The sequence below is a fragment of the Lithobates pipiens genome, unplaced genomic scaffold (genome assembly GCF_037356315.1).
Source record: "Lithobates pipiens isolate NorthernLeopardFrog02 unplaced genomic scaffold, aLitPip1_a1.2 Scaffold_28, whole genome shotgun sequence".
In the NCBI taxonomy this organism is placed as follows: domain Eukaryota; kingdom Metazoa; phylum Chordata; class Amphibia; order Anura; family Ranidae; genus Lithobates; species Lithobates pipiens.
This window is the reverse complement of record NW_027507789.1, coordinates 15,510,690-15,535,876: the sequence shown is the minus strand read 5'-3', so window position 1 is coordinate 15,535,876 and position 25,187 is coordinate 15,510,690. Positions and strand designations below refer to the sequence as shown.

The 25,187-nt window shown below is 45.7% G+C and overlaps 1 protein-coding gene across 6 annotated transcripts in view; it reads left to right on the top strand.

Moving 5' to 3' along the window:
- Positions 1-25,187, top strand: part of BAIAP2 (BAR/IMD domain containing adaptor protein 2) — a 93,540-nt gene that overhangs the window by 26,201 nt on the left and 42,152 nt on the right. For 5 of the 6 annotated variants that reach the window (XR_013263461.1, XM_077458735.1, XM_077458734.1 and 2 more), the window contains exons 5-10: positions 77-316; positions 2,395-2,587; positions 3,673-3,874; positions 5,671-5,739; positions 7,468-7,630; positions 21,912-21,949. Coding sequence is in view for 5 of the 6 variants with exons in the window: in XM_077458735.1 (XP_077314861.1) it covers positions 77-316; positions 2,395-2,587; positions 3,673-3,874; positions 5,671-5,739; positions 7,468-7,630; positions 21,912-21,949 (905 nt within the window). In the remaining variant the exon portion in view is untranslated. Of the gene's footprint in view, positions 1-76; positions 317-2,394; positions 2,588-3,672; positions 3,875-5,670; positions 5,740-7,467; positions 7,631-11,399; positions 12,843-21,911; positions 21,950-25,187 lie in introns of those variants that run through there. The other variant, XM_077458736.1, reaches the window with a different exon arrangement.

Genomic DNA, 25,187 nt, shown 5'->3' with positions numbered 1-25,187 from the left:
ACCAACACCGATCCTAATGTTCAGGTATTTGCTGTCCTTCATGATTTGATTTCTCTTCTTCTTCTTCTCTCTGTAGGGCAAAGACCTGATGGCACAGAAGATTCCCCCCTGGCAACAGTCTAGCCTTGACCCAAGCAAGATCCCAGACCGAGCCATTCAGATCATGCAGCAAATGGCTGGTGGACCCAACGGCACCATCATGGCGGGTACACTGTCTGGGCCTATGACCAATTCCAAATCCAGCCTCTCCATATCGGACCCAATCCCTGGTGCCAAGCCCCTGCCAGTGCCCCCGGAGCTGGCACCTTTTGTTGGGGTATGTACATCATTGATGTTTATGTTAATATGTATTGAAGCATCCTGTCCCACCCCAAATAATAGGGAGCACCATCCTCAAGGTTGGACTAACTGACCATGAAAGCTGCACACAGTCCCAAGAAAAGCTGATTTAAAACGTTTGAGGCAAGCAAATATTAAAATGTAGACTAGAGTCATCCAGACACCCCTTGAACGTTGGCCACTTTTTCCCTGTAGTCTGGCCCCACTCTTCCCTGTAGTCTGGCCCCTCTCTTCCCTGTAGTCTGGCCCCACTCTTCCCTGTAGTCTGGCCCCCACTCTTCCCTGTAGTCTGGCCCCACTCTTCCCTGTAGTCTGGCCCCACTCTTCCCTGTAGTCTGGCCCCACTCTTCCCTGTAGTCTGGCCCCACTCTTCCCTGTAGTCTGGCCCCACTCTTCCCTGTAGTCTGGCCCCACTCTTCCCTGTAGTCTGGCCCCACTCTTCCCTGTAGTCTGGCCCCACTCTTCCCTGTAGTCTGGCCCCACTCTTCCCTGTAGTCTGGCCCCACTCTTCCCTGTAGTCTGGCCCCACTCTTCCCTGTAGTCTGGCCCCACTCTTCCCTGTAGTCTGGCCCCACTCTTCCCTGTAGTCTGGCCCCACTCTTCCCTGTAGTCTGGCCCCACTCTTCCCTGTAGTCTGGCCCCACTCTTCCCTGTAGTCTGCCCCACTCTTCCCTGTAGTCTGGCCCCACTCTTCCCTGTAGTCTGGCCCCACTCTTCCCTGTAGTCTGGCCCCACTCTTCCCTGTAGTCTGGCCCCACTCTTCCCTGTAGTCTGGCCCCACTCTTCCCTGTAGTCTGGCCCCACTCTTCCCTGTAGTCTGGCCCCACTCTTCCCTGTAGTCTGGCCCCACTCTTCCCTGTAGTCTGGCCCCACTCTTCCCTGTAGTCTGGCCCCACTCTTCCCTGTAGTCTGGCCCCACTCTTCCCTGTAGTCTGGCCCCACTCTTCCCTGTAGTCTGGCCCCACTCTTCCCTGTAGTCTGGCCCCACTCTTCCCTGTAGTCTGGCCCCACTCTTCCCTGTAGTCTGGCCCCACTCTTCCCTGTAGTCTGGCCCCACTCTTCCCTGTAGTCTGGCCCCACTCTTCCCTGTAGTCTGGCCCCACTCTTCCCTGTAGTCTGGCCCCACTCTTCCCTGTAGTCTGGCCCCACTCTTCCCTGTAGTCTGGCCCCACTCTTCCCTGTAGTCTGGCCCCACTCTTCCCTGTAGTCTGGCCCCACTCTTCCCTGTAGTCTGGCCCCACTCTTCCCTGTAGTCTGGCCCCACTCTTCCCTGTAGTCTGGCCCCACTCTTCCCTGTAGTCTGGCCCCACTCTTCCCTGTAGTCTGGCCCCACTCTTCCCTGTAGTCTGGCCCCACTCTTCCCTGTAGTCTGGCCCCACTCTTCCCTGTAGTCTGGCCCCACTCTTCCCTGTAGTCTGGCCCCACTCTTCCCTGTAGTCTGGCCCCACTCTTCCCTGTAGTCTGGCCCCACTCTTCCCTGTAGTCTGGCCCCACTCTTCCCTGTAGTCTGGCCCCACTCTTCCCTGTAGTCTGGCCCCACTCTTCCCTGTAGTCTGGCCCCACTCTTCCCTGTAGTCTGGCCCCACTCTTCCCTGTAGTCTGGCCCCACTCTTCCCTGTAGTCTGGCCCCACTCTTCCCTGTAGTCTGGCCCCACTCTTCCCTGTAGTCTGGCCCCACTCTTCCCTGTAGTCTGGCCCCACTCTTCCCTGTAGTCTGGCCCCACTCTTCCCTGTAGTCTGGCCCCACTCTTCCCTGTAGTCTGGCCCCACTCTTCCCTGTAGTCTGGCCCCACTCTTCCCTGTAGTCTGGCCCCACTCTTCCCTGTAGTCTGGCCCCACTCTTCCCTGTAGTCTGGCCCCACTCTTCCCTGTAGTCTGGCCCCACTCTTCCCTGTAGTCTGGCCCCACTCTTCCCTGTAGTCCGGCCCCACTCTTCCCTGTAGTCCGGCCACTCTTCCCTGAAGGCCGGCCACTCTGGCTCCAAGTTCATAGGGTCGTTTCTCCTTCGGATGGCAGCTCCACTTTGCATGATTTTAGAATTTTGTTCCTCCACAGAGGATGTCTGCACAGGAGGGCGCACCCATAATGAATGGTGTCACGGGGCCGCCCCCCAAAATCTACGACCACTGGGACATGCCTGGGAAGCCCAAAGTGTCCCCGTCCCAGCCGCACAAGCAGATCAGTGACTCCTATTCCAACACCCTTCCAGCCCGCAAGAGCGTCCCACCCAAAAACAGCTACACTGTCGGTGAGTGTGCACAGCCCCCACCTCTTTTTTTATTTTATTTTAGTAATTTTTTCTAATTTTCAAGTCTGCAGACCCTGATAAAGTGGTATTAGAGGAGTGATTGCACTTACATTTATATTATAGCTAGGCAAAGGTTTTATCGGTTTTGGGTAGAGCGGGATTAGACCCTTGTCAGGTTCTTATGGTTGTCTGTGTCCCTGTTAGTGAGATTCCCCCTCTCTTTATTTCCCGGTGACCGTTATTACCAACCATGAAAGGAAATCCAAAATTTTGGGTTGTCACCTGAACAGGAATAGAGGGGAAATCTTCCAATGGGGACACTATAGACACAGCCAAGGATTGCCTATCTTTGGAGGGATTTCCTCACTTCCTGTTTTGGCTATGGGCAGGAAGTAAAGATAAATCCCCCCCAATAGGACACAGATGGCAAATAAAAAATAAATAAACGTAACACCTGCCCACCTTTATGCTGGACAAAATGGTGGCTGTGCTGAGTAGCCAACCTCCTGTGGGCCGCCACTCGACACGGGTCCCAGACACTAGTGGAGATCACTGTACTAGTGGTATAGTAGCAATGCCTACTACAGGGACTCCCAACTTCTAGACCTGGGTTTCTCAACTAAGGTTCCTCTGGAGGGTGCAAGAGGTTTCTTCAACAGGGAGCATCTTTTGCCTCCCACTGACCCCAAGTGACGCCAAATCTGTAAGGATGTAACCCTTCACAATGACCACAAGTGTTAGGAGCATTCTTCCCGCTGACCGCCCTTCTAATGTAGCCTGAGTTGTAGATATAGGTATTATTAGTGGGGGGGGGGGGGGGTCCCTGAGACCAGAAAGTTATTTCAGGAGTTCCTCTGTGATGATGAGGTTGAAAAATGCTGGCTTAGAGGGATCGCACGGGTTTGGTATATACAGCTTTACATTAGTCCATTGGAAGTCTCCAAATCTGAAATCTTTGGGTTGTGGGCACAGGCAGTTGTTGTTGTTTCAGCCATTGTCTGGTGGGGCTCAGTCATTTCCAGCAGCAGAGTCCTCTCTTTAGGATCTGCACTCTATATACTCTTCTGTTTGTGTTTCCCGGACAGCGGAGAACAAGACGCTGCCACGCTCCAGCTCCATGGCGGCCGGCCTAGAGAAGAACAGCAGGCCGCGGGTGCAAGCCATCTTCTCGCACTCCGCTGGAGACAACACCACCCTGCTCAGCTTCGGCAACGGCGACTACATCACCCTGCTGGTCCCGGAGGCCAGGGATGGCTGGCACTATGGAGAGAGCGAGAAGACAAAACTGTAAGCAGTACAGAGGATCAGGATTGGGGATCGCTGAGGAGTAGCAAGAGGGATCTGAATACTTTGTGGGAGAAAATGCTGCTCCAGCTTTCCTCATTACTGGCCATGTATATCCAAAAGCTTGGGCTCATAGGGGTGTATTAAAAAACGAGGTCTAAAGAGCTATGCCCCCCCCCCCCCATATATATAATTATTTTTTTATTTCTTTTATGGGAGGGGGGAAATATATATATATATATATATATATATATATATATATATATATATATATATATATATATATATATATATATATATATATATATATAATTAATAATATTTTTTTTTCCTTTTATGGGGTGTGTGTGTGTGTGTGTGTGTGTGTGTGTGTGTGTGTGTATGTGTGTATATATATATATATATATATATATATATATTATATGTGTGTATTTATAATTAATATATATACACACACACACACACACACCCCCATAAAAGGAAAAAAAAAATATATATATTTTTTTCCTTTTATGGGGTGTGTGTGATTGATATAATATATTATATATATATATATATATATATATATATATATATATATATATATATATATATATATATATATTATATTAATCTCTATCTCATATAATTTAGCATTTCTGTTCCTCCGTCAAAACTGCAGGTCGAATTCGACTTGCAGGTTCTCTGCAAGTCGAATGGGGAGAATACTGAATTATAGCCACCAGATGGCGCTGAGTGCGATAGGAATGTGGTATGCTCCTCAGTTCCATCTAGTGGCCATGTGGTATTTTCCCAATTCACATTTGTTTGGCAGAGAATATAGCCTTCGAACATTAGATTTTTTTTTTTTTTTTTTCACCCCATTTGTAGACCATGAGTTTCAAGGGGGTATTGATGGATGAACGGCAATGCAAATCTTTTTTTTTTTTTTTTTTTATATAAACTCACCCCATAGTGCTTTCCTTCCTGGAGATCCCATCCCTCAGCATGAAGACATTTTGAGGAAATCTGAAAAGCACCGGTGGGAGCATAGAGTAGCTTTTTCTCCAGGAAGTATTTCTCCCTTCTGTGAGGTACAATGGGGAAATAATTTGCAATGAAATGGGACTTATTACCGATGTTGTATCGTGTGTGCTGTGCATGCTGGGAAGTGATCAGCTCATACAGAAAGCTGCCCTTCACCCCATTCCATGTACCAGCAGATCTGTACATCCGATTTTATCTAGGAAGCTCTCCTCCTGGGAAAGCACAGCTCCCTTGTTTAGAGCGGTCAGCTAAGTTGGGGTACGAAAACCTGACTTTAATTGGTTGTTCTAAAGGCAGCTCCTCCATTAAGGAGGCCTTTATAAGGCTGTCCATACACTATACAATCTAATTGTACAATCTCCTTCTACCATCAACTATGTAGTAAAGCGGAGGGCTGATTTGATGGTAAGTGAATGGATCATTCTGGTTTGTCCCTATATTGCATAACTTTGGTAAAGCTAAAAGATTGTCCAATCAGATTGTATGATGCGTGGCCAGCTTAGGGACTGCTAAGTTTTATTTGTCTGGTATCTCCAATTACAAATGGCAGTAAAAATCAGCATAATGGTAAATGTTTGACAAAACCTGGGCGCCATCGCCGTAATGTTCTCTGGAAGTTTGGGATCGGGCGCAGAGCACCTTGACCTTCTTCTGATGGAATGTGACGGCAGACGGTGGTAAATCCTCGGGGAGAAAACCCAAACCTAACCGAACAGCTGCCTGAATGTGGAAAAAATCACGAATGTAATGTCCTCTGTCTCTGTGTCTTGAAGGAGGGGATGGTTCCCGTTCTCGTACACGCGGGTGGTGGAAGGAAAGGACACCAGTAACCGTTCTCAGAAGTAAGTAACCAAATGTTTTCATAAGCCCAACTCCGGTCCCCCGGAGCACGACAACTCCAATCTAATTCTTGTGATCAACTCCCATAATTGTGTCCCACAGACTCTGTATTATATGTCCCCAAAATCACACAAAACCAATTCAAAGGGAAAAGCACCAGCAAGTTCCGAGCTGTAATAGAAAAAATGTGAAATAAATAATACACTGCGACCACATGGAATCAAAAGTCCAACAATAGAAGTTTTCACTCTGAGATACGTCCCAGTCATGGCTGTTACGTCTTTTATACATAAAACCATCACCAGCGTCCAATCTAATAAGTTATTGGCCCAGTCCCCTCTGCTTCTGGGTGTGAAACAAACCGACAAACCGGCTTTGTGAGAATCCTGTATCCACGTGTCCCCCCCCCCCCCCCCCCCCCCCCGCCACAGGATCCTGCATCCACGTGTGTCCCCCCGCCACAGGATCCTGCATCCACGTGTGTCCCCCCGCCACAGGATCCTGCATCCACGTGTGTCCCCCCGCCACAGGATCCTGCCATCCCGTGTGTCCCCCCGCCACAGGATCCTGCATCCACGTGTGTCCCCCTGCCACAGGATCCTGCATCCACGTGTGTCCCCCCGCCACAGGATCCCTGTATCCACGTGTCCCCCCCTGCCACAGGATCCTGTATCCACGTGTCCCCCCCTGCCACAGGATCCTGTATCCACATGTCCCCCCCTGCCACAGGATCCTGTATCCACGTGTCCCCCCCCTGCCACAGGATCTGTATCCACGTGTCCCCCCCGCCACAGGATCCTGTATCCACGTGTCCCCCCCCCCCCCCTGCCACAGGATCCTGTATCCACGTGTCCCTCCCCCCCCTGCCACAGGATCCTGTATCCACGTGTCCCCCCCGCCACAGGCATCCTGTATCCACGTGTCCCCCACCACAGGATCCTGTATCCACGTGTCCCTCCACCGCTTCAGAGGACAGAAATTCTCCAGCATGTGTTACCTTTCTTTTTTCAAAAATCTCCAGAACTCGCTCTCAGCTCAAAACATCCATTACAGCTTCTCCCGTAACACTTTTCTTCCTCCTTCCTCCTTTTCCTTCTCTTCCTTCTCTCCCTCCTCCTTCCTTCTTTCTTCTTCCTTCTCCTTTCCCTCTCTTCTTTTCTCCTCCCCTCCTTCCTCCTTTCCTTCTTCTTCTTTTTTTTTTTTTCTCCTTCCTTCCCTCCCTTTCTCCTTCCTTCCCTCCCTCTTCCTTCCTTCCCTCCCTTTCTCTTCTTCCCTTCCCTTCCTCCCCTTCCCTTCTTTCCTTCCTACTTCCTCTTCTTGCCTTCAACTTTTTTTTTTCTTTTTCTCCTCATTTCTTGCTTCCTTTCATCCATCCTTTCTTTTTCTTCCATCCTTTCTTTCTTTCTTCCATCCTTTCTTTCTTTCTTCCATCCTTTCTTTCTTTCTTCCATCCTTTCTTTCTTTCTTCCATCCTTTCTTTCTTTCTTCCATCCTTTCTTTCTTTCTTCCATCCTTTCTTTCTTTCTTCCATCCTTTCTTTCATCCTTCCTTTCTTCCTTTCTCCAGCCACTCTTCTTGTCATTGGGCTCTCCCTGGGTCTCTGCTCTCATTGTAATTAGTATGGAGCTTAGGACTGGGGTAGGAGCCGGTTTAGGCTGACTTCTGCCTGACTTCTGCCTGTATGTTTAGGCCGGGTCATTTTATCACAGATCTGTTTTGTCGCCTCACAGTTTACAGCCTGGAAAAAGTAGTAGCACCGGAAACCTGCTGGACAAAGACGACCTCTCCATTCCTCCCCCCGACTACAACATGGCATCGCACGGCTTCCCGCCACAGGCGTCCGGCACCTACAAGCCCCGCCCCTACAGCGTGGCGGCCCCAGTCTTCACACAGGTTAGTTGTAAATGAGAAGTTCCAGCTACGGGTCATTTTATATAAGACCAGCACAGCGAGTGAGCAGAGGTGACCTATACCAACCAATCAGATGACAGACTAGTGAAAGCTACTTTCTGATTGGCTGCTGTAGCTTATGGAACATGTCCTACTCTTTTATTATAAGAGAAATATGTAGGCAGCCACTGAGAACTTCCTGGAAATGCTGGTTTCCTGGCTTCCACAATGATCTTTTGAGTTTCAATAATCTTCAGGCTGTGACCCAGGCCTGTATGCTATATTACCAAAATTATTGGGACGCCGGCCTTTACATGCAGATGAACTTTAATGGCATCCCAGTCTTAATTTGTAGGGTTCAATATATAACATCTGTCTATAACAGCTTCCACTCTTCTGGGAAGGCCGTCCACAAGGTTTAGGAGTGTGTCTATGTGGATGTTTCACCATTCTTTCAGAAGCGCATTTGTGAGGTCAGGGACTGATGTTGGACGAGAAGGCCTGGCTGGCAGTCTCTGCACTAATTCATCCCAAATGCACTTCTGGAAGAATGGTCAAGCATTCCATAGATACACTCCTAAACTTTGTAGACGGCCTTCCCAGAAGAGTTGAAGCTGTTATAGCTGCAAAGGACGGGCCAACTCAATATTGAACCCTACGGACTAAGACTGGGATGCCATTAAAGTTCATGTGCTTGTAAGGCAGATGTCCCAATACTTTTGGTAATATAGTGTACCGTATGTGCAGCCAATCGGGTTGGGGTTTCTGATCTGCCATACTTATTTTTTGGGTCAGGACCCTCTGGGTATTGGAGAGAGGATTGGCATGACATCCAGGCCTTTCCTTTATCAGAAGATGGTTGACCATGGCTGCCTACGCATCTACCTCACTTCTGGTTATGGTGAAGCACATTCAGAGTTGATATTTCAGTTTCAGGTGGACACTGGCGGTTGCCATATATCACTGTGGAAGTCCAATTGTGGTGGCATCTCGCCATGGAAGCTCCTCCCATCTGCTTTTTTTTTTTCCGATTAATTAAACGCTACTTTTTGTGGACACATAAAAAAGAATCCTGTCCGTATCTGCATTGCAAATTCTTACCTGCTGCTGTTCTGTAGCCACTGATTAATAGAAGTTTCTCATATACGCTGAGGTTTTTTTTTTTGTTTTGGTTGGTATGTGGAAGGGTTATAACATGGGTGCGAAACCTGTGGTCCTCCAGCTGATGAGGAACTACAAGTTCCATCATACCTCTGCCTTTGGGAGTCATGCTTGTAACTGTCAGCCTTGCAATTGCCTTGTGGGACTTGTAGTCTCACAACAGCCAGGGGGGACCACAGGTTGCGCACCATGGGTTAGAACCTCCTGTCCCATTTCTGTTGAGTCCCTACTAGGGAGGTTCACCCTCTCTATTTGTCCAGGTGGCGTCTATCACCAGGGCTGGAAGTGAAGGAACAGTTGTCACCACAACAGGAATGGGGCGACCTCACAATGGGGACACCAGTTATGGTGACAACTCTCTCTTGCTTTGGAGAAACTTGCTCTACTTTCAATTGTGTCAAAAGACAGAAAATAAAGAAAAACCTTCCCAATGGGCGAAAGAAAAAAAAAAAAGCACTTTTCTTTGGAAAAAATACTCCTTTTTTTAATAAAAAAAAAAAAAAAAAAAAACAGTAAAGTTGGCCCAATTTTTTTTTTTTTTTACATTGTGAAAGATAATGTTACGCCGAGAAATTGATACCCAACATTTTACGCTTCAAACTTGCGCCCGCTTGTAGAATGGGCGAAAAACTTTTACCCTTAAAAATCTCCATAAGCGACATTTTAAAAATTATACAAATTGCATGTTTTTAAGTTCGACGTGTTCTAGGGCTAGAATTATCGCTCTCGCTCAACCGATCGCAGCGATACCTCACATGGTAGGTTTGAACACTGATTTCGTATGCAGTCAGCTAGTCACGTATGCATTCGCTTCTGCACGGCAAGCTCGTCGGGATGGGGCGCGTTTAAAAAAATATTTATTTTTCTTATTTTACCATTTATTTATTTTTACACTGTTTAAAAAAAAAAAAAAGTGTCACTTTTATTCCAATTACAAGGAAATGTAAATATCCCTTGTAATAGAAAAAGCATAACATGGCCTTCTTAAATAATGAGACGTGGGGTCAAAAAGACCTCAGATCTCATATTTACATTAAAATGCAATAAAAATAAAATATGTAATAATAAAAAAAAAAAAAAAAATGCCCTTTTAAGAGCTATGGGAGGAAGTGATGTTTTAATGGAGATGGGTTGGAGGCCATCTTCCCCCTCCACTCGTCTCCCTACCCATGTAGGGGACAGACTCGATCACCTCTGCCCGCTGCCGACGGCTCCGGTAAGCGGCAGAGGGCACCAGATCACGTCGGGGGGGGGGAAGAGTTTCCCCTCTCCCACCGCTGATAAAAGTGATCTTGCGGCGAATCCGCCACAGAGACCACTTTTATCTTGTAGCGGACCGCCCACTGAAGAATAGGATACCGGGATTATGGCAGCTAGCTGCTGCCATAACAAAGATATCCTCCTTCAAAGTCATCACGTAAGACGACGGTGGGCGGTCCGGAAGTGGTTAAGATATATACTTTAGAGCAGTGGTTCTCAACCCCTGTCCTCAAGTACCCCCAACAGGCCATGTTTTCAGTTTTTTCTTTAGGGTCAACGGCTTGTGTTTTAGACAGATATTTCCTATTTGGGGATACTTGAAGACCGGGTTGAGAACCACTGCTTTGGAGGACAATTAAAGCCTGTACCAGTTCCAATTCCAGTTTCTATGTTCTGCACAAACATCATACTAAACCAAATACTTGTATAACAGTGTGAATTTGCTGTCCCCTCAAAATAACTCAACACACAGCCATTAATGTCTAAACCGCTGGCAACAAAAGTGAGTACACCCCTAAGTGAAAATGTCCAAATTGGCCCAATTAGCCATTTTCCCTTCCCGATGTCATGTGACCCGTTAGTGTTACAAGGTCTCAGGTGTGAATGAGGAGCAGGTGGGTTAAATTTGGTGTTATCACTCTCACTCTCTCATACTGGTCACTGGAAGTTCAACATGGCACCTCATGGCAAAGAACTCTCTGAGGATCTGAAAAAAAAAGGAATTGTTGCTCTACATAAAGATGGCCTAGACTATAAGAAGATTGACAAGACCCTGAAACTGATCTGCAGCACGGTGGCCAAGACCATACAGCGGTATAACAGGACAGGTTCCACTCGGAACAGGCCTCGCCATGGTCCACCAAAGAAGTTGAGGTCACGTGCTCCGTGTCATATCCAGAGGTTGTCTTTGGGAAATAGACGTATGAGTGCTGCCAGCATTGCTGCAGAGGTTGTAGGGGTGGGGGGGTCAGCCTGTCAGTGCTCAGACCATACGCCGCACACTGCATCAAATTGGTCTGCATGGCTGTTGTCCCAGAAGGAAGCCTCTTCTAAAGATGATGCACAAGAAAGCCTGTAAAAAGTGTGCTGAAAACAAGCAGACTAAGGACATGGATTACTGGAACCATGTCCTGTGGTCTGATGAGACCAAGATAAACGTATTTGGTGTCAGATGGTGACAAGCGTGTGTGGGGGCAACCAGGTGAGGAGGACAAAGACAAGTGTGTCTTGTCTACAGTCAAGCATGGTGGTGGGAGTGTCATGGTCTGGGGCTGCATGAGTGCTACCGGCACTGACGTTGTGGAAATTTTATGAAGATGTATTTAAAATGTATTGTCATCGTGTCTCCCAGTGTTAGGCCTCGTACACACGATCGGATTCTCCGACGGGAAATATGTGATGACAGGCACAGGAAAATCTGACCATTTTTACGCTCCATTGGACAATTGTCGGATTTTCCGCAGACAAATGTTGGATGGCAGATTTTAACATTTTCCGCGGACAAATGTGTGTTGTCGTTTTTTTTCTGAACATGTGTACACAAGTCCATCAGACAAAAGTCCAAAGTACAAACACGCATGCTCGGAAGCAAGGACAAGCCGGAAGCGGACGATCTTGTAAACCAGCGTTCAAATGGAGAATTAACATTATGAATAAAATTATGAAATCTGGAAATGCAGCGCACAATTCTCTTCTTCTTTAATGGGATAATAATGAAGCGGATTTGCTGGTGATACTGATGGAGTTATGGAAAACACATTTTCAAAGGCTTTTTTTTTTCTAGTGATATCTAGAATAATATTATTATGCTTTTTTATTTTTTATTTGTGCAAGGTACCACAACACCATTATCCCGTAGTTTTTAAGAACAAAGTTACAACTATGTTGGTGTCCCTTGTTAATTTTACATTGTATTTTTTTTTTAACTGTAACTGCCTATAGTGTTTTTGAAGTAAAAACACACAGACAAGTATTATTCTACACAATTTTTTTTATTGTGCATTAAAAAAAGAAAACAAATAAAATTAGACATGCTATCTGCCAATAGAACTTAACCAAAAAGTACATTCTATGCATCCAAAAATATAGAAAATATAACAAATCAAATCATTATTCAACCAAAAAAATAAAATAAAAGCCTCATGCATGTGCCCTGATTCTTAATTTAGGGGGTCAACAATGGCAAGAGTTGGTGAAAGCAGGGGTCCGTCATCCGGAGATAATGCCAAAAATAATCTGGATTATTTTCCTGGAGCTCCCGCAGCAAAGGCATATGACATAATTGGTCACGATTACTAAAACAACCAATTTTTGGTCCAAGAAATCCTCCTGTTCCTGGACTGGAATTGGGTTAAAGCAATAACTCCAAGGCCACTAATAAATAACACGTTATCTCCGTGGCTTGCCCCTGCAGATGATCTCCCATCCATAGGAAAGGTAGTATAATCCCGGGTATGCATTGTTCTCTGAACAATGCAGAATAGGGATTCACACCAACAGTAAAAGCGGGATTCTTTGGGTGCGTTGACCGGAGACAGTGTCCTTGATTCCAAGACCAGCCATGATGATGGCGGCTTACAGAGACGGGGAGCGGGAAGTCATACACACTGTCCCTGCCCAGATACCCCCCATAATGCTCCCCTAGTCATTGTTCATTGGTTGTATAACCCCCTCCTGCTTGCCTGTGCTTGATTGGCTGATTTGTGAAGCCACCAGGCTCTATTGTTATATGAATAAAGATTGCTCCCAGGATCAGAGCAGTTGTTTGAGCTGTGGAGCTGAGGATGCAAGAGGACGGTGACTATGTCTCTTTACTTGGGGAAATGCAGGAAACGGGGGTCATACTAAGATACATTATACTGAAAGGGCGGTTATTAGCGCAGGAGACATGGAATACACGTAGCTTATAGAGAAATGTCCACGGCACTGGGGAGCTACAGTTCATTGAGGGAACCATGAATGCCAACATGTACTGTGACATACTGAAGCAGAGCCTGATCCCCTCCCTTCAGAGACTGGACCGCAGGGCGGTATTCCAACATAACCACCCCAAACACACCTCCAAGATGACCACTGCCTTGCTAAAGAAGCTGAGGGTAAAGGTAATGGACTGGCCAAGCATGTCTCCAGACCTAAACCCTATTGAGCATCTGTGGGACATCCTCAAATGGAAGGTGGAGGAGCCCAAGGTCTCCAACATCCACCAGCTCTGTGATGTCATCATGGAGGAGGGGAAGAGGACTCCGGGTGCCAACCTGTGAAGCTCTGGTGACCTCCATGCCTAAGAGGGTTAAGGCAGTGCTGGTAAATAATGGTGGCCACACAAAATATTGACACTTTGGGCCCAATTTGGAAATTATTTCACTTAGGGGTGTACTCCCTCTTGTGAAATACAGTGTGTGTGTATATATATATGTGTGTGTGTATGTGTGTGTGTGTGTGTGTGTGTGTATGTGTATATATATATATATATATATATATATATATATATATAATTATAAATTAGGGTTGTACCGATACTAATATCTGGAGGGATTGAGCATTTGTGTGAGTACTGGTACGCGCACAAATGATCCCGATGCTTAATCCGATACCTGGGATGTGAGAGAGGCGGCGTGCAACAGGGAGTCAGCAGGGAGAGCGAGTCCTCTAGCAGGTAAGCTGGCAGGCGTGCGGGGCGCAGCCGCATCATCCATCAGGATCAGTGACCGGAGCCGTCGCATTCGGTAAGGAAAGTGACGCCCCATATTGCCGTCAGTGTTTGAGCATCCTGACGCCCATCTTGGTACACCCTGCACTCGGCCACAGTAAGTCAGCAGCGGACATCTTGTTACACCCAGCCCATATAGTTTGGGCTGGGTGTAACGAGATGTCCGAGTGCAAGGTGTACCAAGATGGCATTGCAGGCAGCATAGCAAAATAGTTTAGTTTCCTTTCTTTTCCTCTCATGTCATTTTATTTCAGTGCCCATAAGTGCCAGCCATCAGTGTGTGCCACCTATCGGTGCACTGCTCATCAGTGCTACAATCAGTGCCACCCATCAGACAGCGAAAACTGTGTCATATGACATAAAAAAAAAAGTATCGGTACTTATACTGGGATTTATTTTATGGGGGGGGGGGGGGGGGGCATAGTTCTTTTAGACCTCAAAATGGCTTCCGTAGCATTTGTTACATTGTTTCCACTTGAAGTTGAAATATCTTTATTTTTTATTGGGATGGTAAATAAGAAAAGGTTAAAAGGTTTCCGGTTGATGTGACTCTTATGCTGGTTAACCCGAGTCTGTTCCACAGTGCCTTATGTTCCTCATTTATAGGGTTACTCTATACCCTATGGGTATACAATACACAGGACTGCCAGCGGTCTCTATCCACAGTCAGTCGGACTGTACAAACCTTGTAAGAGGTCAACACCCGTAAGTTGGTTGATAGCAGCCATCTTCCTTTGCAGACTGGATAAGCCACTGTTTGCTGCTGACCACGTGTTGTACCCTGGCGGTTTTCCTTTATTGTTCATAATGAAGTGCATTTTGTGGCATATTGGCCCTTCCTGGCAGCTGTTTTCTGCCAACATTTGGAGCAGAGAAACAATTATAGTCTATATAAACCGTTAAGGTGCAACATAAGCGCAAACAGTAAGATTTGGTGCAAAGGAAGACGCTACAGCAGCACTTCCACCAGAAATCGCCTTGTATAGCTCCTCCCTAATTTACTTTTTAACACTATAAAATCAGTTTGTTACTTTAGGGGGAAACCTGTCCAAAAATGTAAAATGGTCCTCTCCGGTTCACCAGGATCTACTATGCCTTCCTACACTATATGGGCAAAAGTTTGTTGTCACCTGACCATCACTTATAAGCTTGTTTGACATCCCATTCCCAAAAACCATGGCCATGCATATGGAGTTGTCGCCCCCCCCCCCCCCCCCCCCGGCCGTTGATATGAAGTTGCCCCCCTTTGTGGCTCTAACATCCTCCACTCTTCTGGGAGGATTTTCCACAAGATTTTGGAGGGTATCTGTGGGAATTAGTCCCATTTATGAGGTCGCGTACTGACGTTAGTTTAGATGACTTGAGTCCCAGTTGGTGTTTTTATTCATCCTGAAGGGTGTTCATTAGGACTGAGGTCAGCTAGAACCCCATAAATCCAAAAGTAATTTGTGAGGTCAGGTACCGATGATGGATGTGAAGACCCGACTTGCATGTTGGGCACCAAAAAAAAATTTAAAACCTGGCTTGTCAACATTCCAATTCACCCCAAAGGTGATCAGTAGGGATGAGGTCAGGGCTCTGTACAGGACTCTCGAGTTCCTCCACAACAAATCACGTCCTAATGAAGTTATCTCCACTCTCCACATGGTCATTAATATGGAGTTGCCCCATTTTGTGGCTATAACGTCTTCCACTCTTCTGAGAAGACTTTCTACGAGATACTGGAGGGTGTCTGTGGAAATATGTGCTCATTGGTCAGGTACTGATGTTGGGTGAGAAGATCTGGCTCACATTGGGAACCAAATAAATCCCAATTTATCTCAGTGGTGTTCAGTAAGGTTGAGGTCAGGGGCTCTGTACAGGGCATCGCAGTTCCTCCACACTAAACTGGTCACACCATGTCTTTTATGGAGCTGGCTCCGCTCTTCCCAGAAATGCTTACCACAAATTGTGCCCATTTGTGAGGTCAGGTACTGATGTTGGCTGAGAAGACCTGGCTAACCATCAGCGTTCCAATTCATCCTAAGGCTGGGTTCACACCGCTGCGGGTGGGAGACCCGGATGTGATTCGCACCGCACTGCAGTGCAAATCACATCCGATCTCTGTGCGATGCGAGTTCAGCCATACAGATAGTATGGCTGAATTCGCATCGCACCCGCTCCAAACTCGCACAGGACCCTTTTTTTGGTCCGCAGCAGAATCGGATCGCATGGGTATTCACACCATGCGATCCGATTCCTGTCCGAGTTTGCAGATCGCACTGCGATATGCGAACTGATCTGGGGGTGTCATTAACATTTCACTGACACTCCCAGCAGTTCGCATAGGGCAGTGTGAACTGCCGGCGGGAGGCATGCGATGCGGGAACCCGCCGCGGATTTGCGGCATTCCCACATCGCTTCAGTGTGAACCCAGCCTAAAGGATGAGGTCAGGGTTCTGTGCAGGACCCTGAAACATTAGGTTCCTTATGCCTTTACGTGATGCCTTCTTTACAAAAAACACATGGAACGTATGTGTTTTTGGAGTGCAGGTATCTGTTCATCTGGTTCTGACATGGTGCCATCCATGGGATTCACTTCAGGCACCAATCATTGAAGGTCCAGTACTTTAAGAAGTACAGCCTGATTACGTCACCTGTCCATACCAACAATGATGCCGACTCACCAGAGACATGAAATCTTGTCTCAATGCCTTGACCCTGTCTGTCCCAGGCATAATCCCCCCCCCCCGCCCTCCGGAGACAGATTACCCATATGTTCGTTGCGGTAACGTTAAAGCACAATCCGTAATTCCTGTAACGCTGCAGCTCGTTCTTGTTATCTCCTTCGGTGTGCCACTTCGCTGCAAGAGTTAATCGCTGACATGTCTCTGAAAAGGGATGCTAAAATATTCTGGTGGATATTTATATCCTCTTATGCTAATGCAGGCGAATATGTCAAGCTCACCCAAGCTGCAGAGAAATTCTATTTCCATCCTCCCTTTTACACCGTTATTTAAACTTCATCATAATGTGAGGAGATGGAGGGCTTAGAGGAGCGCCAACCTCTGCAAAAAAAAAAGTAGATGGGTTTCCAATGGCCCATGATGAATTTTGTGTCGGTTTCTGAAGCTTAAAACAATTCAAACATGCAAATCTCCTCCAAAACTAGACCCAATAAATGGCTTCCAGGTGTGGCGAAGTTCCTAAAGTCTGGGTCCCTTCCCATATGGACTTTGGGTTCCTCATCTCGAAGTAGAATGACTTTGGTAAGGCAGTTGTTGAACTTTGTGGCACTAGGTGACGATTCAGGCGAAATATACACTCTATAGCAGCGTTTCTCAACCCTTTTTTTTGTGCAGCCCCCTTTAAAAGTGATCAAAAATCTGGAGCCCCCCAATCTTTAAAAATGTAAATGTTATCAATGGGAAATGTGTTCCTGGGATTATGCATGCAACCACTCTGATGAAGATCACGTCATGTTGGAGGTCCTCCCACCACTTCAGAACCCCCCCCCCCCAATGCATAAGTCCCCCCATCACATCAGATTTGCCTCTGTACATCAGAGTTCCCCCCCCCCCCCCATCACCACACAATTTCCCTATTACAAAGGCCCCCCAGTGCCCTCTTCATATTCAAGTCCTATGTTTTGGCTTCAAGTGTCGAGGGAAATGGAGGAAAGTTTGAAGGAGATGGGGTGGAATGGAAAGTTCTGAATGCTGGGGGTGGCCCTGCCACCTGCTCTGAATCCGTTATGCGCTGCCATTGTGAACATGAGTCTGCCACCATCACTATAGCAAGGAACAACACTGTGCGTCCTGCCCCTAAAGAATCATTGGTTGTTATGGTAAAGGCGGTTGGCCATGACTATTTATGACATGGATCCAGGATATCCCACAGATCCATCAAGAAGAAGTGAAACCCATCGTGCCATATCTTGCATTGTGTGCTGTATATAAAGTAAGCCTTCTCTAAAACCTCCTCCTCCCCCCCTGCTCAGATTAGACTAAATAGACTAAACTGAAATAAGAGAGCAGGTAGAGAGCCTTTCCCTACTGCAATGGTCACAATGGCCGGTTCTGGTGCCCTTCTAACCTTTGGCTTACTATTGTACGAGGAAGGGGTCCAAAAAAAGATGGTGTGGTAAAGCAGTCATGGAGCAGGCAGGGTGGTAAGAGAGTCAAGGCCTGGCTCCACAGAATGCAGAATTCCAGTAATCCGTGGACAACATACGTGGAAATTTTTCTTTTTTGGCTGGGGTCCTCCTTTTAAATTGTAGCATTGCTTGTCTGAAGATCCTGAGCCCACGCGGGGGGGCTGAGCAATGATTTCTGGCAGAAGTCCTCATATTTCGGTAATATTCTGTTTCTTGGATGTCCTTGTTGCTCTTTTGGTTTGGAGAAATGCAGTACAATAAGCATTTTACACCCCCCCCCCCCATCACACACCGATCAGCAGTGCAGCACCCCCTACCATAACATATGGACTGCTAATCAAACATTTCATCATCATGATCCCCGTCCTGGATGCGGCTTCTTTCCAATTTAGATTTGGAAGAGCACACTGCATACCCAACGGCTTATAGAACTCTGCTGTGAAATTAAGGTCATTAAAGGGTTTGTCCACCTAAAAGTGATTACATTCAGGGGGGGTCTTCAGCTTTCCTTGAAGATTCTGGCTCCACCCTATTCGATATAGTGTCAGACCACTTAGTACATGCAGTAGGACTCTCCATGGATTGTGGGGCTTGACCTTCACAATGTTGCAGCCCTTGAAGTAGTCAGACCTTTTTAGGGGTTATTCCAGGAAAAGGAAAACTAAAAATGCCCTATGTGTAAGAAACTCTGGTGTGGTTGTGTTTGGTGAGAAATCTTGGGTCTAAATATACCTCTGATGTTCTACCTTTTGAGGATAGAAAAAGGAGACTGAGGACACAGCCCTCAATCCCCATCTCTGCAGCCTCAGCTGTACAGAATGAATGGACAGGAAGAGCTCTGTACAGAGGCTTCCCGTTCATTCATAAACTGAAGCATAGTAAATACAGTTATGAATAAACACAAATTACTATGCCTCAATTATGAATGAACAGAGTCAGTGATTGGTACCAATCACTGACTCTATTCATTCAGACAAGGAAGGGCATGGTAAATGACACATTTACTGGCCCCTTCCCTGCCGCTCTCCATCCTGACAGATCCCCCACAGCAGCCGGTGGGAGAGGGGAGGGGGGAACCTGGCAGCGCTAGGATTGGGGGGCGGGGGGTTTTAGGGATCACACAGGGGCCCAATCGGAGGAGGTGGGTAGAATGGCCGTCATGTAGAAGAACCAATAGTTTTCGGAGGGGATCAGTTTCTCTACAGTGGATATAAAAAGTCTACACACCCATTTAAAATGTCAGGTTTCTGCGATTATAAAAAAATGAGACAAAGATAAATAATTTCAGAACTTTTTCCACCTTTTTAATGTGACCTATAAACTGTACAACTCAGTTGAACAACAAACTGAAATCTTTTAGGGAAGTCAAATTAAAAAACTAAAATAATATGGTTGCATAAGTGTGCACACCCTTATACTAATACGTTTTCTTGAAGCACCTTTTGATTTTATTACAGCAGTCTTTTTGGGTATGAATTTATCAGCATGGCACATCTTGACTTGGTAATATTTGCCCACTCTTCTTTGCAAAAACACTCCAAATCTGTCAGATTGGCGAGGGCATCTCCTGTGCACAGCCCTCTTCAGATCACCCCACAGATTTTCAATGGGATTCAGTTCTGGACTCTGGCTGGGCCATTCCAAAACGTTAATCTTCTTCTGGTGAAGCCATTCCTTTGTGGATTTGAATGGATGCTTTGGGTCGTTGTCGAGCTGAAAGTTGAAGTTGCTCTTCATGTTCAGCTTTCTAGCAGAAGCCTGAAGGTTTTGTGTCAATATTGACTGGTATTTGGAACTGTTCATAATTCTCTCTACCTTGACTAAGGCCCCTGTTCCAGCTGAAGAAAAACAGACCCAAAGCATAATGCGGCCACCACCATGCTTCACGGTGGGTATGTTGTTATTTTGGTGATGTGCAGTGTTTTTGCAGCAAACGTATCTTTTGGAATTATGGCCAAAAAGTTTAACCTTGGTTTCATCAGACCAGAACACATTTTCCCACGTGATTTTGGGAGACTTCAGATGTGTTTTTGCAAAATTTAGCCGGGCTTAGTTGTTTTTCTTTGTAAGAAAAGGCTTCCGTCTTGCCACTCTACCCCATAGCCCAGATATATGAGGAATATAGGAGATTGTTGTCACATGTACCACACAGCCAGTACTTGCCAGATATTCATGCGGATCCTTTAAAGAGGAAGTAAACCCTGATGAGTTTACTTCCTCTTTCATTCCCTGCAAAGGTAAAGCATAATGGACTACTATGCATCGCATCGCATAGTAGTCCATTATGTGTCACTTACCTGACACAGGAGCCAGCGTAGTCACCGCTGTCCCCTGTAGTTCCGAGCGTCCATCTTCTCGTGGGTCTCGCTGCTCCGCTGCTGTCATTCGGCGAAGCCGCGATGACGTCACTCCCGCGCGTGCGCACGGGAGTCGCCACTCGCGGCATATCGCCGTTGACCGCGGTGCGCTCAGTGCGCCTACGCGCCACTGTCTGCGGCGCATGCGTCGTAGACAGCGGTGCCTGTCTTTCGGCAAATATCTCCTAAACCGTGTAGGTTTAGGAGATATTTCTTGGACCTACAGGTAAGCCTTAATCTAGGCTTACCTGTAGGTCAAAGTGTGTTGTAAGGGTTTACAACCACTTTAATGTTGCTGTAGGCCTCTTGGCAGCCTCCCAGTTTTCTTCTCGTCTTCATCAATTTTGGAGGGACGTCCAGTTCTTGGTAATGTCACTGTTGTGCCATATTTTCTCTACTCGATGATGACTGTCTTCACTGTGTTCCATGGTATATCTAATGCCTTGGAAATTCTTTTGTACCCTTCTCCTGACTAATACCTTTTAACAATGAGATCCCTCCGATGCTTTGGAATCTCCCTTCGGACCATGGCTTTTGCTGTAGGATGCGACTAAGAAAATGTCAGGGAAGATCTACTAGAACAGCTGAACTTAATTTGGGGTTTATCAGAGGCAATTTACATGATGGCAGGTGTGTACTGACTCCTATTTAACATGAGTTTGAATGCGATTGCTTAATTCTGAACACAGCTACATCCCCAGTTATAAGAGGGTGTACACACTTATGCAACCACTTTATTTCTATCTTATTTTTACTCCCCCCCTCCCAAAGATTTCAGTTTGTTTTTCAATAGACTTGTACAGTTTATAGGTCAAATTAAAGGTGGAAAAAGTTCTGAAATGCTTTATCTTTGTCTCTTACATCACAGAAACCTGACAGTTGAACAGGGGTGTGTAGACTATTTATATTCACTGTATAAGCCCAACCCCCCCATCCAGGTGTACAGAGGGCTAGGTTGCAATTGTGACATACATAGATACCCCTGGTCCTCCTTCTGCCTCAATTGTCACCTTGTTTTGGTGGCACAAGAGGGAGTGCTCATGTGTTCTCCCTAGTGGACAGTGGAGATGAGATTTACCATTGGAGCCTGGTGACATTGGATGTCCTGGTGACGCAACATGAAGATCTCAATGGGGTTATTGACCTCCGAGAATCCTGACTCTTCTATAATCGTTCCATGCATTGTCTACAGATGGTGGCCAATGAGGAATCTTCTGTGGTACCCATGGGAGGGATTTGGACAAATGGAGAGCTTTGAGTGTTGTTGAAATTCCCCAGAAAATAAAGAAAAATTGATAAGCAGAGATGGCTTGGCCCCTTTGCCCAGTCTTGGTTGTAAATGCCTGGAGGTCTGCAGACCAACGGCGGAGAAGTAAGGGCAGCTAAGCCATGCTCATGTGATCTGAGCTTTAGGCTTTGATGAGAGAACCTTTCCTCGAGCCCCCGAGTCCAGAAAGCCATTGGGTGGTTTCAATTCCCCAGAAGCTGCGCAATTCCATTTTGGGTGGACAGTGACCCTTTAAGAATAATTTCCTTGACCTCCTGCTTCTATTAGAAATGCCTCAGCTCAGCACAGTCTTTTGTCTTTCAAAAAGTTTTCTGGTTTATGATTTTAATTCTTGTGCATTTCCTTCTTTTTTTTTTTTTTCTGTTCCTCGTTAGGGCTTGGATGACTACGGAGCAGCACGCCCCGCCAACAGGTAATCTAATATGTGGTTTATTTTTTACCATTGTTTTTGTATCGTGGTGATTTAATATTCCATTCAATGCATGTGTTGTATTCTCACTGTGCTATGGTAAAAATGATGCATCTTTATTGGTGTATTTGTGATTTCGTTGTTCTCTCCATAGTGGTTTTCAGCATTCTCACTCTCCGTATTGCACGTCACCTGCAGTATCCCTTATTAACACCAGTAGGAACTTGATGCTGGATTCGATTTCTTGTACTTAGTGTTATTTTTTTCATCTCCCTAATCTAAGTCCATTATGAACACCCTTGGCAGCAAGTGGATTGGATTGGATGAAAGTTTGGGTCTACTCTAATAAGCATTTAGTCATTTTGATGGAGGATCTGGTTTTGGTACGTCCTGAATGCCAGCTTCTTGTGTTTTGTGTAGCAGAAGTGTTTTGAGCACCAGGACAATGGCTCCTCCTAAAAATCATTGGAAAGGCTTCATAAATTTGTTCATAAATTTTGATATGCAAACCCAAAATCTCTCTTTCAGTTAGTGTCATGATGCACAGTATAGTTATTTTAAGAGAATTGTGTTTAGTGGAGGTGCCTTCAAAGAAGGTCTCAAATTTTGCACAGCTATTGGACCGTCTATGAAGGTTGAATACCAAGTTGCTAAACATCCTGATTTATCAGAGACTGACTCAGCCTTCACCTAGCTGCAGGTACTCTTTTGGCGTCTTGGCATCACTGACTTTAGGGAAGCAAATTACAGCTGGTGAAATCTGGGACTTTGACATTGGCCATACTCAAATCGAATGTTTAGCAGTTTGCTTTTGGACCTCCAGTGGAAGTTGTTACCTTGCTACTCATCTGGGGTCAGTAATTTGTTACTCAAACTCAAGAAGAGAACCAACAATTTGTCTTGGCATAAACGACTTCAGGGAAAGTCCCAGATGTTGCCTAGCCATTGAACCTCCTGTGGAAGTAGAGTAGCAAGTTACCAAATGTGGTTTTCTACTTGGCCAGTAGGTTAGTCATTAGGTACCCTTCAGGAATTTTAGTAAATTGCTAAACAATTTGTCTTGGCATCACTGAATTCAGAGTAGGTCCCAGATTTGACGTAATGGTTACACTTCCTGTGGAGTTGAAAATTACTAGATGTTCTGTTTTAGTGTAAAACTGTGGAGAAGGTCCCAGATTTTTACTTGGCTGCTGTTTCTCTTCTGGAGTTGAGTAGCAAATTACTAAACAGTGAGGTGAAATCTGGGACTTTGAAGCCCGTCAGACTTAAACAGAATGTTTAGCAGTTTGCTACTGAACTTCCACATGAGGTCCAACAGCGAGGTAACATTTGGGACCTTCTCTGAAGTTGTTGATGCGAAGACAGATTGTTTAGTAAATGGTTACTGAAACTCCAGAAGAGAACCAACAATCTGTCTCGGCATCAACAACTTCAGAGAAGGTCCCAAATGTTACCTCACTGTTGCTACTCCCGTGGCAATAGAGTAGCAAGTTACCAAATGTGCTTTTCTGCTTAGCCGGTAGATACTCCCTCCAGGAGTTTGAGTAGTAAATTACTAAACAATTTGTCTTGGTGTCACTGACTTCAGGGAAGGTCTCAGATGTTACTTAGCTGTTGGACCTCCTTTGGATGTAGAGTAGCAAGTTACTAAACATTCTGTTTTAGCCTAGCCAACTTTGGAAAAGGTCCCAGATTTTACTTAGCTGTTGATTCTATTCTCGAGTTTGAAGCAAATCACTAAACAGCGAGGTGAAGTCTGGGACTTTGAAGTTGGCCATAATAAAACCAAATGTTTAGCAGTTTGCTGCTCAACTTCCACTGGTGGTCCAACAGCTAGGTAACATCTGGGACCTTCTCCAGGTATGATTATTCTGAAACAGAATGTTTAGTAACATATTACTCTATTTACTGCCACTGGAGGTCCAACAGCAAGGTAACAACTGTGACCTTCTCTGAAGTCGTTGATGCCAAGAGAGATTATTTAATAATTTGTTACTCAATTTCCAGAAGAGAACCAACAATTTGTCTTGGCATCAATGACTTCAGGGAAGGTCCCAGATGTTAACTTGCTGTTGAACATCTGTGGAGGTAGAGTAGCAAACTACTAAACAGTTTCAGCCTAGCCAACGTTGGAGAAGGTTCCAGATGTTACTCTACCTCCACAATAGGTCCACCAGCTAGGTAACCTCTGGAACCTTCTCCAAGGTTGGCTAGACTGAAACAAAATGTTTAGTATCTTGCTACTCTACGTCCACAAGAGGTCCATCAGCTAGGTAAAATGTTATTAAATATTCTGCTTTAGCCTAGCCAACCTTGGAGAAGGTCCCAGATGTTGCCTAACTGTTGGATCTCCTCTGGAAGTAGAGTAGCAAACTACTACCCCCTTTATGTGTAAGTAGAAAGAGTTGGTGTTTTCTTTGAGAACATATTTTGATGAAACAAAGTTCCCGGTTTACCCTTTCCTGCTGGCCTCACCCAAACCCAGGTACCCGTGTCTGTGAGTAAGAGATACTGCAGCTTGTGTTGGCCATCCGTGTCGTGATGTTGTGATGTGCTCCTCTAATGATGATCACCTCAGCAGTACTCTTTCTATTCTTCTTTTTTGTTTCACAGCGGCAATGGGACCATGATATCCACTGTGTGAGGACACGCTTGCACAGACATGGCAGCTGCTGCTTAGAAGAACTTTCATCTTTTCTTTCCCTCTCCTTCGAGTCGCTGATTTTCTTGGAAATCTTTGTTTACTTTTGTACTTTCTGGAACAAAAAAAATGATTTTCTAGATCTCTTATTCCCTCTGTGAACCCCAATGTGTCATTCGAGGAATGCCTAACCTATTGCAGAGCAGTAGTTGGTGAGCTCAGCATGCCAAGGCTCAGCGAATGGCTTTTCTCCTCTTAGTGCTTCTTCTTTTTTTTTTATTTTTTTTTTTTTTTTGGCTTTTGTTGTTTTACAGAGGAATTTTTGGAGCACAAATTGCCAAAGTGTAATTATTGAACATACAGAGAAGTTCTATAACCATATAATGTTTTATACTAGTTTTTACTTAAATGTGTGCGAGACTTTTTTTTTTTTTTTTGGCGCAAGTCATAACCACAAGGGGAAGTGCTAAAGGGATTCTTTTTAGGACTGGTGTGAGTTGCTCCTGGAAAAATGGTTTCAAGAGTGAACTTGTCAATGACACTTTTCTGCAAGGAAAGAACTTAAGTACTGTTAATATAGTCACTCTCTCTAAGCTGCCA